The 14891-nt window shown below is 40.3% G+C and overlaps 1 protein-coding gene across 1 annotated transcript; it reads left to right on the top strand.

Annotated features, from left to right (window-relative positions):
• The first annotated feature begins 998 nt into the window (after positions 1-998).
• Positions 999-6284, top strand: NKX3-2 (NK3 homeobox 2). The gene is made up of 2 exons (XM_075188902.1): positions 999-1741; positions 5161-6284. The coding sequence occupies exons 1-2, from the start codon at positions 1348-1350 to the stop codon at positions 5631-5633; spliced, it is 867 nt and encodes a 288-aa protein (XP_075045003.1). The 5' UTR covers positions 999-1347; the 3' UTR covers positions 5634-6284.
• The last annotated feature ends 8607 nt before the right edge of the window (positions 6285-14891 follow it).

The raw sequence follows: 14891 nt of genomic DNA, 5'->3' as shown, positions 1-14891 counted from the left end.
ATAGATGATAAAATGATATCTGTACACGAATGGTATATATATATATATATATATATATATATATATATATATATATATATATATATATATATACATACCTGCTCACACCGATTTTATAAATCTATAATTTACTCACACCGATTTTATACATATATATATATATATATATATATATATATATATAATGCAACAGTGTACATATATAACACAGAAATACTGCACTGTTATACAAATTGTAGATAGCAAAAACATTATCAATATAATCCAGATATATCCTAAAGTTGCATGTTCTGTGATCTCATATTTTCCGCTGTTTCTCCAGAACTTAAAAGTACTTTGTAGTTTATATACTAATAAAGTGGAAAATGCAATAACCAAGAACAGCCAACTATTACTTATTTCTGATCGAAACAAATATCTGATTGGTTGCTCTGCACATTTGCATTTTGTTAGAAAAAAAACACCCCATGTCCTGATAATGTCTCTAATTAGATCTACGGAATTTTAAACTCTGCAAAATATTGGAGATATAGGTAGCTAGAGGTTGAGGGGTTAAAACGTATCACCAATCACAGCATAAGGTTTCTACTCCCAACAGCAGTCCAGCAAATGAGATCGCGCCCTGTCCTGGAAGCCAACCAATCAGAGCTTCCTGGCTGCAGCTGTCACTCACAGGTGAGGAATGAGAGAGAGAGAGGGGAGAGTAAGTGCAAGGACAGCATCCAATGCCAGGGTTACATCTACAGAGAGCTCAGCCTGTATATGAGTGCACAGAAGAACAGCGCAGGGCTCTATGAGAGCATAGAGGAACATCACACCAGCCTGTGCTAGAGGGTTGCAGACATCCCAGTATCTGTGGGCTGAGCATCCAGAAATCTGAATAGAAGACACTTTCTGAAACAGCAGTAAGCTCAGCCTGAGGAGGAGACTCCCAAGTATCCAGCTTGTTTGGAAGCAGAAAGGACTCAGCCTGTTCAGGGGCAAGGAGGGGGGTATCTATCTGGGGAGCAGGCTGCGTCCTGCAGAGATCCTCTGCAGCTCACCACTGACTTAGCTCTGGACAACAAGGAGAACTCTCCAGGTTATGACATTCCATAGATGAAAGCTGGGGATAGACCTCTCCTTTGTTTCTGTTTAACTCACTTGTAACAAAGTAGAAATCTGCTGTTATCCTGTTACCACTCTATCTCCCCAGGAGGATCACTTCATTTTTGGAGATACCTGGATAATTCCCACCAAGCGAATGATCCCTACAATAACTTGCATGGGATTTCAGTTGGCTGCTCTCCAGTGATTATTATCTTTGGATAAATAGGGAGATCCAGTCCAAGCCCAGATCCCTTCCAGATGGCTCTGCGGAACTCCAGCACCTTAACCCCTTTCTCCATCCAGGCCATCCTGAACAAGAAGGAGGAACGCGGTGCGTCCTTCCCCAGGCTGGCGCGCCTGCTCCCCACCAGCAGCCCCACCACTCCTTCCTGTTGTTGGAGGCTGTTTGGGGAGGTGGATGCAGGACTGGCTTCTCCATGCGCTGGGGCTCAGGGGGCAGGAAGGGAGCAGACTGGGTGGGATTCGGACTCGGCTCTCAGTGAGGAAGGGGAACCTGGAAGGCCGGGAGAAGGGGACCTGATGGAGGGTCCAGGGGTTAGGAAGAATCAGCGGCTGCTGGAGGCCAGACCTAAGGAGGAAGAGGAGGAGACCCCGGGCTGTAGTGACTGCGAGATGGCAGCCAGTGTCTCAGGTAGGGGCTGCTCCTACGATAAATGGGGTCGTGTCGGGACATATTGACTAATTAAATAATACACTCAGGGTCTAGCGGGGGTCTGTGATTAAGTTAACCCACTTCATTACGCATTTTTGGTCCAATATAGCCACTGAATTGTACAGCAACGGTGGTTACATTATGCTGTGCATTACAATCTGTTGCAACATCTTCCATTTTCATTTGATACCATTATATGTATTACTTCAGTGTCTAAAATCGTGAAAAAGCAAATAGGACAAAAATGTCAAATTGTATAATTTAGTGTGAAGAGTGTCCAAGATCCATATGAATTACTGTGCATTATATATGTGTATAAGATTATTCATATAGGCACAACAATAATTTATCAGGACACCATATCGGTATTTAATTATTCTGCAATGTCATGTATTCTGCAGAAGATTAGAAATAAAATACATGTAACAATAGATACCTGGATCATACAATAACAGTAAGTGTGTGTCATTACTAATAGTATAAGTATAAAATATGATATAATTATTTATCTTCTAACAATAGAATCATGATATTAATTACATAATTTGACGACTCTCTTGTGTTTTGCTCGCGGTTATGTATTTATTTGCAATCCCATAATTTATAGAAATGAAAATCTCATTCTGGTTATTAGCAGGAAGAGTGTACTAGTGTCTACATCACAGTGTGAATGTGTCACCAACTCTTTGACCCTGTGTCATGTCACGATTTGGGGAGGGGTTACAGAAAGATAAAGGGAGGAGTTAACACAAGGTATATAAAGAATACATTGGCTCATTTCTACACGAACAACCTCCACATTTCTTAATTGCCAAATATATATTTTTCTGCATAAATAAACGTAGATGTTTATAAAGAAACACTTGTATATGTGTCCATAACAACACACAAAAAAAGTCAAGTGATTTCACTGACCATTTGCATGATTTTATATAATAGATTCAAAGACAAACCATTCATAAATTAAATGCAAACCTGTAAGTTGCTCTTGGGTTTTTTTACAGGGCGGTAAAAATGTGCAAATTCTAGAAACTGTGAAAGTGTAATTAATGTTAGATAAATTGCAATTCTATTTAGAACATTTGCTAGAATCCTGTTGTGATAAAGAAAAGCATTAAAAAATACTACATTGAAAATATGTTCTCTGAAACGAGGAGTCCATATAAATAAATAGACTATATTGATTGTATTGTATAATTGTTACGAAGAAGTGACACACCGTCGTCCATAGATCAATGTACTTGTGAATGAAGGCCCGAAAGACACTGACGCAATTAACTATATTGACTTCTTTACTACCTATAAGCACTTTATTGCAATATGTATATCAGATAACTCTCACTGTACTTATTACGAAAATCACAAGCATTTCAATTGCGTTTAATAACATGACGCTTACAGCAGCCATTAATGACCGAATAACTCTAATGCACAAATAATACAGTGATACAAATGTATGTGTGTGTGTGTGTGTGTGTGTGTGTGTGTGTGTGTGTGTGTGTGTGTATATGTGTGTGTGTGTATATATATATATATATATATATATATAAATATATATATATATATATATATATATATATATATATATATATATATAATCTGCCCTATCTGTCGATGTAACAAATATATATATAGATATAGATATATAGATAGATATAGATATAAAATACATATATTTATATTATGTAACAAAGCTGATATGATATATAAATATATATATATATATATATACATATATGTATTTAAGGTAGTTCAATATATATATATATATATATATTATGTTTCTATTATATATAATAAACATTGGTATATATATATATATATATATATATATATATATATATATATATACACATACTTATATATATTTAAATATGTATCAAACTATAGATAGACTGATATATAAGAGAAAGATCGATATATGAGAGGGATGGATATGAGATATATTTGGATATCAATCGTTCTATCTATTGTAGAGTGGTATGAGATATGAATATTATATATATATATATATATATATATATATATATATATATATATATATATATATATATAGACGTTCTTGAGTAATGGAAATTACATAATGTACCGATTGATCAGATGGACATATGACAGGTAGATAGATTTTGAACGGTATATAGTATATTGCTTGTTGCTATTAGTGTACTGGAAATTGATGATATTCCTATAGGAAGGGGTGCTGCTACAGATACCTTACATGAGTAATGATATAATTCCTATTTGAACGCTACTCTTCCATGATTGGACAATGCTGGGTTTCTAAAAGTTATCCAGTGCAGGCTGCGATGTACCAGTAGCCTAAAATAATTATTAATTACAAAATCGCCTAAATAAAACGTACAGCATGCAGATACAATATAAGCAGCTGGGGTGAATCCTGCATATAGGACATACGAGATAAATGGCTATATCGTGGCCTATAGCTGACAGCAAGACAGGAGTCAGTAGGAGATACATTGGGGTGGATAACCCTCTGCCCTCTTCCCTAACAGAAATATTAAGTTCTGTAACCGAAATTAACTTTTGACCTTCTTGCTGGAAGAGGTAACAAATGATGATATAAGCGGAGCATCCTCTCAGTCAGTGGCAGTGAGAGGCGCATAGGGCGGTACCTGTGTGTCACTCCCAGCGCTGGACCCTTTGTGTTTTATGAATCATTAAAGAAAAGCACACACAACAATTAGTTTTCTAGTGTAGAAATAAGTTAATCATGTTCTCAGCATTGCATAGATCTCTGACTTCTACTGCGATCACCTTGTGTTATCCTAATTAAAAGGTGCTGTTCTGCAAATAGATTATTGTAGATGTGATACGTAGGACATGTTTATATAAGGACAGTGTGAACATGGCAGGATGCAGAGGTTATGGTTGATACAAGGCGACGGCTTTTTTCTAATGCAAGCTTGAAACTGGATCAAGTATAAACATCCCCCCTTAAATATCAGTGGATAGATAGATAGATAGATAGATAGATAGATAGATAGATAGATAGATAATATTGCTTCTGCTTGATATTACCAAACTTCTAAGGTCAGATAGATGTGTGTGTGTGTGTGTGTGTGTGTGTGTGTGTGTGTGTGTGTGTGTGTGTGTGTGTGTGTGTGTGGTTTTCTCTTATTTACTGCTCTTATAGAAAATGTTATCTTATATTTAGCATTTTAGGAGATCTTACCAGTTGTCACTATTAACTCGTAATAAAATAACAATCATTAAACATTCAAAGACAAAATACAGATAAGCAATTAGCATAATTACAGTAACGTGTAATAATGATGGTCATGGAGACTGTGCCATTTTTACTATACATATGTGAGCGCCTATAGGATTATTATACATTCTACCTATGTATTTATTTATTTCTTCTTCTTCTATCTTAGACCCCAGTCCACCAGATGAAGACGCCAAGTGTGATCAGCTGCTGCTGGAGGCCCCCAAACAGAGGAAGAAGCGCTCCCGGGCAGCCTTCTCCCATGCCCAGGTCTTTGAGCTGGAGAGACGGTTTAACCATCAGAGATATCTGTCCGGGCCGGAACGAGCAGACTTAGCTGCCTCCCTCAAGCTGACAGAGACCCAGGTGAAGATTTGGTTCCAGAACCGACGCTATAAGACCAAGCGCAGGCAGATGGCGGCCGATCTGCTGGCCACTGCGCCTGCAGCCAAGAAAGTGGCCGTGAAAGTCCTGGTCAGGGACGATCAGAGACAGTACCAGCCTGGAGAGGTGCTGCGGCCCTCCTTAGTGCCCCTGCAACCCCCTTACTACTACCCCTACTACTGTGCTCTGCCTGGCTGGACGCTATCGGCAGCCGCAGCGGCCGCCGCAGCAGCCGCCTGCACTGGTGGGACTCCTTAACGCCAATGAGGCTCATCAATATATTTATTACTCCTTAGTCCTAAAGGCAGGGGAGCCGAGGTTTATCCCCTTTCAGTCTGCTGACCCCATCGCAAGTCTTTAAACTATGAGGGACGTGACTTGTATAGGAGAGGATGAGAACGTGCAGGCTTTGTCCATGGTATCCATGTTGTCCATCTATGTATAGGTTTTATATATTATAGATACATATATTTTTATGGACTGATGTTACTCTGGTTGGAAACCAGTGAAGAGGATTTGGTGGGCCCTTGACACCCAGTTCCTAAATGACTGCATGGGGCTCCTCAGAAGATCCCCAGGGGCTTTAATAGCCTTGTGCCTCTTTCATTTTTAATATTTCTTTCCCATTACTACTCCATCATCAGTAGCATTAAATGGTAAAAATCCGCAGGAAAACTGAAACCGAGTCTGAGACTTTCTAGCACTTTCCTGGTATAAACATGTACTTTTTTTTTTTCTTATGCAATGTGAATATTTTTGTTGTTCAATGAGGATTTCATGATGTGCCGGTGACTTCCAAGAAAACCTAGACTGCTCCTTTCAGATCCAGCAGCTGATCCCTGTGTAACACGGAGCTTTCAGCGTGTGGTTTCATAAGCAGCAGGCACTGTGCAGATACATTATTTACCAAAACGGTTTGTGAATATTTTTAAGATGCTGTACTTTTTTTTTTTTAATTTATAAACTACGGTTTAAAACAACTTGACTTTGTGATCTTTTTTCTCTCTTTTCACTATTAGGTCACAGATTGGCGCTAAATTCAGAAATCCTCTATTGTAGGTTCTGATAAAAGTGCACTAACATTTATTGATGATAAAAATAACTATAGCTCTTGTTGTATTATTATTATTATTATTATTATTATTATTATTATTATAATTATTATAATTATTATTAATAATAATATTGTAATATTATTTTGAAATTATAATACAATATTTGTTACTATACACTACATACTATAATATATTATAGTGTTACTATATACTATTATAAGTAAAGAGTAAAAACCCTATTCTAATACTACACTAGTAATACTACAATATAATTATATATGTGTTGCTATATACTATATAACATGTAATGTACTAGTGTTATTATATAAGACTAGTAGTGTACAGTAATGTTACTATACTATTATATTACAGTAGCACCATATTTATTATTATTATTACTACTACAGTAGTAATACTATTGTTGTATAATAGTATATTAGTGTTTTACATTCTATACTATAAACAAATGTTACTATATATATGATATATTATTGTTGCTAGATCTTGCTTGTAATATATAGCAATCATTCTTTAATATATTATACTGCAGAAGTAAAACTAATATATTATTATTATTATTATTATTATTATTATTATTATTACAACTACCAAGGTTTCAGTTGATTGATATTTTTACCCACTGGAAACAAATAGAAGACAGTCCCAGTTGATAATTCTACCGTACTACAGTGCGTAGTTACACACTAAGCTCTTGGTATACGTCTTTGAGGTCAATCATACATTGGAAACCACATTTTTTATTTCGAAAGTGTAAAGACTAATTCTTCAGCTTTCTCCTACATTTTTTTTTCAGGGGTATAAAAATAATAATTTAATAGCCAGGAAACGAATTTCACTCTTAAGTGTTAAGGAATGTGCGTGGGTTGCAGTTCTGCAGCTTTCCATGGCTCTGGTTATAGACAGACTGTATAACACCCCGCGCAGCGACAGTCCATTCATCTCATGCGCTGCGTAATCTGTTAATACATGTTCACGGTAATTAGCGCACGTTTGGGGATAGAGGTGGAGATAATATATTGTAATATATGACTATAAAGCTGCATTTTTCTGTCTGATGACTATATTAATAGAGGCTATCACATTCCATTTACCATATAGAGATTTAGGTAAACAATATACATTAATAACATTTCGCACATATTACATATGTATAGGAAAATGGGCTTGGTTTATAGAACACACACACGCTTAGTACTGGGAATTCCGACTTAATTACACTCTCAGAGATTAATAATAACCGTCCCTGTTTCTAATAGAATTACTTTACCATCGCATTTAGGAGGGCAATTACAAAACACGGTGATCTTACCAGAGAGGCACACGTCTGAGGCCGCTTAGTTTTGGGGGAGAAGAAATATATAAAGTTATGCATTGCTGAAACCCACAGCGTCACTTTCCAGACAGTTGTCCCAATATATTAAAATTAATTTAATTGGTATAGATTCCTATCACTGTTGTCGATAAAAATGTATCAAGCTGCCGGCATTATATACATATATATAATTATACATATGTACAAAAGGTGGGACGAATGAGAGAAAAAAACTGGATCTGGTGCAGTGGTGAAAGTGATGTTTTGTCTAGTTGTCTGAGTATTGCAGGCGAGAATGTACAGTATGTCCTTTATAAAGCACGGTCACTATGTAAACTGTGAAAATAAAACACTTTACCAGTAACGATTAGCCTCCTATGATCCCAGATGTTGCAGAGCAGAGAGGAAATGCATTATAAAGCAGACAGGAGTAACGTTATATCTGTGCTTCTTTATAGTAGATATACTCTATAGCAGACTTGTGATGTAGGAAATCCTTTATTTCGGATTGAATACAGGCTATAGGTTATAAAATAGTAGATAGGATGTGCGTTGCAGCTGATAGTAGATACTTTATTGCACATAAGAAATACATTATAAATGATATGAAGTATTTTATAGCGGATTGGGATTACATTATAATTAGTAGAAGTACGCACTTTATTGCTGTACGTGATATCTATGACAGATAATCACAAAACAATCTCTTCATTGTCTCATGTTTAGCTTAGCAAGACACATTGTAACAATTTCTACCTTGTTGGCTCAGCCAGTTCTTTTGTAATAGTTTTACCCGGCAAATCCAAATAACAAGTGCACTGTTTGTGACACCTTGATTATTACAATTGAATTGTTGCTGATAATAATTGTATTCCTATTTATTACACACTCGCACTATAAGCACCCTATGATTGTATTTGTGTCTGATTTCCGCTTCCTCCATCAGTCATTTATATACATACTCCATACTTTTCTGCATATTCCCACCTACACAACCTGTGCATAAACATTGCATTAGCAAAAGCTTTTTTTTCAATATTATTTTCAATGAGACATAAATTTAAAGTACTTGCAAAGTATTATACATGGAAAAAATGCAGCTTGTATAGTAACTGATAGCAACCATTCAGCAAACACATGGGACTAGATTTACTAAGCTGCGGGTTTGAAAAAGTGGGGATGTTGCCTATAGCAACCAATCAGATTCTAGCTTTCATTTATTTATTACCTTCTACAAAATGACAGCTAGAATCTGATTGGTTGCTATAGGCAACATCCCCACTTTTTCAAACCCGCAGCTTAGTAAATCTAGCCCATGGACTGGTCCAGGGCATTAATAGGTATTTATGTTGGAGCTAGCTCACTTAGCTCTGTAGGATTGTGACTGTGTTTAAAATTGCCAAATACTTATTTACCAACATGATCACAGCAGTACATATTTATTGTAACCCATAGCAATAAATAATATATTCCCTTTCGTTAGTGTAACTTGCACTGGACTGATCAAAGCCAGTATATGTTTGTTTGCTTTAGGTTTCTGCTGTTAAACATATTTGAATGTAATGGGTAAAAATGTTATAAGGACACAGGATCTCATTTAGAGTCGGATGCAAAGTCCGTTTAAGAAGTGTAGGAGTGGCAGTGTGCCGCAGCTTGGTAGGGTATTACGAGTGGCACGCAACCCCAGATACGTCCCACTCTTAATACCCTATGGAGCTGCGAGCAGTTCCTGCAGCTAGATAACCGCTTGCGCCACCTAATTCCTGATGCACAGCTTTAGCCCTCTTTTGACATGTGTTGCGTCTGCGCCTCACTGCGACTAGGATGTATTTACATGGTCACGCCTTCACAATTCCACGTTCCTCCCATTCTCTCGTAGTGAGTCAAAAGTGTTAACTGCGTCCAAGATGCAGGCGGATTCGGAGCTTTTTACACATGCGTGGTAGTGTTTTTTTGATGCGCCTAAAATGGACATTGCGTCCGACTCTAAATGAGGTCCACAGTGGGTAAATGTATAAAGACATGAGTCCACCTTTGTGTTGTTAGCACAATAAACAAGTTGCCTGCATAAATGTAATTTCATATACAGGTTTATTTGACATCACAATATTCCTGCATTAGTATGATAAAGACCTCCCACCATCACACTGCGCTGTTGGGAGACCCTGCTCCTTCTACTTTATAACTCAGTCTGTGGTATCCTGCTTCCCTCCATTCCCTTTCATACATCATGACCCTGACTAGAGGCTGGCTGGGCTGGTTGCTGGGGGGCATCTGCCCCTGGGCCGGTCCCATAGTGGGCTACCTTGGGCCGGGTCATTCGACTACCTGTATTTTTTCTCTTTAAAATGTTCCTAATAGGCTGCTGCGCTGAGTCTCACCCACTGGGCTAAAATTTGCCAGTCAGCCCCTGACCCTGACCCAATTATACCCGGCTCTGCCCTCGCTAAAATAATCAAAATGTATAGAGCACTCTCATTTTATGTTGGTGCGAAAATTCCAGTGATCAGATAGGTAATGAAAGTCCTTGAGATATTTAAGAAGGAAGTTGTGCAAGGGTGTAACGGGGCTGTGCCTGAAGCCACATTCACGGTGGCCACACACTGTAATGTGCACCAGTATCCTTGGACTCCGATCAACCGCAGTGACTCTTGGTGGATCAGTGCTGGGGCCAGGAGCCACTGATTGGTCCCTTGTCCAGTAGTCGGCTGATTAACTTTCACATATGCAAATTTTATGCCCTGGTATGAAAATAGGAGCTGTTCATTATTTAAAATATTGTATCTTCACAATATAAATAATGTGTATGGACAGTGCTCTTGCAATATTTGGAATGTACTCCCCCCCCTTTCCTTACCTATCAACTTAACTTTCCTGTGGTTATTCAGCATATATGGGTGTTGATAAGGGCAGGGATGATGCAGACAACTGTTGCCCAGATATCCGTCTGGGGTCTGTAGTGCCCCAGGGACAATATGCATTTTTACTATTCAATTATTATTATTACCCCACAGCCATCACCCACAGGGTGTGTGAAGAGCCTGAGTGCTATCGGCATGGGACCGGGAAAACCTAGGGAGAGGACCTGCTTTTATTTTGCATACCCCATCTCCCTAGGGAATCCAGCCCCATTCTGACCAGCCTGGGATTGATTTGTCATTAGGGCCGAAGGGCTCCCACGATGTGGTTTCCCCTGCTATTGTGCCACCAGCCCTGGCTGGTAGAGCCTAGTGCTGGTAATAGTGAAATTGAAGGGACACCGCGCTTTCTGTCCCCCCGGTTTTGCTACTACCAGCTTAGGCTGCCAGCACTAGGTTGGTGAAGCTCGGTGGGAAGTGGGCACACTGTTTAAAAAAAAATATATTTATGAATTGATTTATATGCCTCAATGGGCCACAGATACACTGAAGTGTATTAGTCGCAGCGGCCTGTAAGTTGTGTCTGTGCAATTTGCATAGTACACACTAATCTAAAGATCTTATGTAAATTACGGGATGAAATTTACACTGATGATTTAAGTTGCATCTAACGCTACATCAGGCCCTCAAAGTATATCCCCGTAACGGCTTATAAGGCCAATAAATAAAAAAAAATATGTTTTTAAAAAAGTTTTGTCGCCGCCAAATGGCTTAAACAGTCCTAGCGCTGCCAGCCTAGGCTGGTACTAGCAAAAACAAGGGGACATAAAGCATGCGGTCCGCAAATTTACTATTACCAGCACTAGGCTTTGCCAGCCTGGGCTGGTGGCATCACAGCAGGGAAACCTGCAACATGGAGTCCAGGGGCGGGCTGGACCGGGGGGCAGGGGGGCAGCGGGCACCCGGGCCGCTCAGTTTAATGGCTGTTTGGGCCGGCCGCCTCCCCCCATTCCCCCCAGTGGATGAAATAATTTCTCAAGATTACCGGCGGCCGCATCCCCGGTAATATTGACGTGTAATTGTCGGTAATAATCACGTGATGTGGCCGCTCTCAGGCGGCCGCATCACGTGACACATGATGCGGCCGCTTCGCGTGTCATGTGATGCGGCCGCCTGTGCGCTGAAACCTGCCAGCTCGCGCCTGATGGAGTCACCCTGCTATAGTGCCAAACCAGCTCTAGTCGGGTCAGTGCACGCTAGATTCCCTAGGTTAGGGGGATCGCGATGGCCTCCCAGGTATAATCAGAGTCCTGCTAAAAAGCCTTAGGGCTCTTCCCACACTCCTAGTGCGTTGGGTGTGAGGTAATTAGTGAAATTTTGTTTTACCCATTTTGCACTACAGATCCCAGCATGCTCATGTTGCTTTAAGTGTTTAGGCATGCTGGTGCTTATAGTACTACAAGCACTCGTATACACCTTGGAAAGGACATGCTGGTATTTGGAAAACTGGCACCTAGGGCCCACTGGAGACCTGTAGTACACCAGGGAAAATGTCAATAAAACACCAAAAAATACCCATTTACCAGCGGTTCCCAAACTTTTTCAGTTTGCGGCACCCTTAGAGTTTCCATAATTTTGTCAAGGCGCCCCTCCAAAATAATTACCAAGCGGTCCCGTTTTTTAAGTATTTGAGTCAAAATAACGTAATAAGTATTTAGGTTAGGACAGAAATACTTAGTAAGTTATTTGCAAAATCATACACATAAATCCAAGGGAAAAGAATATTTTTATATATTTTTGTCAATTATATTTCTGTCAAAGAATAATTTACAGTTAATATTAAGAGGAATAATATCAAGCAAAATAAAAAAACATCATGTACAAAAATCATTACACTGTGCCCCTTCACCTTTACACTGTGCCCCTTAATCCTCATTGTCTGCCACTCTTCATCCTCACACTGTCTGCCCCTCTTCATCCTCATCCACACACTGTCTGCCCCTCTTCATCCACACACTGTCTGCCCCTCTTCATCCTCATCCACACACTGTCTGCCCCTCTTCATCCTCATCCACACACTGTCTGCCCCTCTTCATCCTCATCCACACACTGTCTGCCCCTGTTTATCCACACACTGTCTGCACCTCTTCATCCTCACTGTCTGCCCCTCTTCATCCTCACACTGTCTGCCCCTCTTCATCCTCATCCACACACTGTCTGCCCCTCTTCATCTACACACTGTCTGCACCTCTTCATCCTCACTGTCTGCCCCTCTTCATCCTCACACTGTCTGCCCCTCTTCATTCACACACTGTCTGCCCCTCTTCATCCTCACTGTCTGCCCCTCTTCATCCACACACTGTCTGCCCCTCTTCATTCACACACTGTCTGCCCCTCTTCATCCACACACTGTCTGCCCCTCTTCATTCACACACTGTCTGCACCTCTTCATCCTCACTGTCTGCTCCTCTTCATCCTCACACTGTCTGCCCCTCTTCATTCACACACTGTCTGCCCCTCTTCATCCTCACTGTCTGCCCCTCTTCATCCTCACATTGTCTACCCCCATAGCCGCCGCACGCATAACTTCTACTGATTTTTTTTTTTTTTTTTTTTTAATCTTTTCTTTTAAATGGCGGCGGCAGCGGGAGGGGGGGGGGGTTCGGGGCTCCCTTCGTTGGTGGGGGGAGCCGGGTAGTAAAAAAAAAAAAAAAAAAGAGACACTACTCACCTCACCGCGGCGCTGGCGTCCCTCCTCCTCCCTCCTCTCTGCACTGTTGATACTGAATGACAGGCGTGACGTCATCAAGTCACGCCTGTCATTCAGTGAGGAGCAGCGCGGAGAGGACCAGGAAAGAAAAAAGAAGACAGAAGAGAGGAGAAGAAAGAAGCTAACAGAAAGGTAAGTAAAAAAAAAAAAGGGAATAACGCAGAACGGCACTATGGAGGAAATAGGAAAAAAGAGAGGCACAGTATGGAGGAAATAGGAAAGAAGAGAGGCACAGTATGGAGGAAATAGGGAAGAAGAGAGGCACAGTATGGAGGAAATAGGAAAGAAGAGAGGCACAGTATGGAGGAAATAGGAAAGAAGAGAGGCACAGTATGGAGGAAATAGGAAAGAAGAGAGGCACAGTATGGAGGAAATAGGAAAGAAGAGAGGCACAGTATGGAGGAAATAGGAAAGAAGAGAGGCACAGTATGGAGGAAATAGGAAAGAAGAGAGGCACAGTATGGAGGAAATAGGAAAGAAGAGAGGCACAGTATGGAGGAAATAGGAAAGAAGAGAGGCACAGTATGGAGGAAATAGGAAAGAAGAGAGGCACAGTATGGAGGAAATAGGAAAGAAGAGAGGCACAGTATGGAGGAAATAGGGAAGAAGAGAGGCACAGTATGGGGAAATAGGGAAGAAGAGAGGCACAGTATGGAGGAAATAGGAAAGAAGAGAGGCACAGTATGGAGGAAATAGGAAAGAAGAGAGGCACAGTATGGAGGAAATAGGGAAGAAGAGAGGCACAGTATGGAGGAAATAGGAAAGAAGAGAGGCACAGTATGGAGGAAATAGGGAAGAAGAGAGGCAAAGTTTGGAGGAAATAGGGAAGAAGAGAGGCACAGTATGGAGGAAATAAGGAAGAAGAGAGGCACAGTATGGAGGAAATAGGAAAGAAGAGAGGCACAGTATGGAGGAAATAGGGAAGAAGAGAGGCACAGTATGGAGGAAATAGGAAAGAAGAGAGTCACAGTATGGAGGTAAAAGGAAAGAAGAGAGGCACAGTATGGAGGTAAAAGGAAAGAAGAGAGGCACAGTATGGAGGTAAAAGGGGGAGAAGAGAGTCACAGTATGGAGGTAAAAGGAAAGAAGAGGGGCACAGTATGGATGTAAAAGGAAAGAAGAGGGGCACAGTATGGAGGTAAAAGGGGGAGAAGAGAGGCACAGTATGGAGGTAAAAGGGGGAGAAGAGAGGCACAGTATGGAGGAAATAGGAAAGAAGTGAGGCACAGTATGGAGACATAGGGAAGAAGAGAGGCACAGTATGGAGGAAATAGGAAAGAAGAGAGGCACAGTATGGAGGAAATAGGAAAGAAGAGAGGCACAGTATGGAGGAAATAGGAAAGAAGAGAGGCACATTATGGAGGAAATAGGAAAGAAGAGAGGCACAGTATGGAGGAAATAGGAAAGAAGAGAGGCACAGTATGGAGGAAATAGGAAAGAAGAGAGGCACAGTATGGAGGAAATAGGAAAGAAGAGAGGCACAGTATGGAGGAAATAGGA

Source organism: Mixophyes fleayi, chromosome 1 (genome assembly GCF_038048845.1).
Source record: "Mixophyes fleayi isolate aMixFle1 chromosome 1, aMixFle1.hap1, whole genome shotgun sequence".
NCBI lineage: Eukaryota > Metazoa > Chordata > Amphibia > Anura > Limnodynastidae > Mixophyes > Mixophyes fleayi.
The sequence above is the reverse complement of the archived record's forward strand: the minus strand, read 5'-3'. Positions and strand labels throughout refer to the sequence as shown.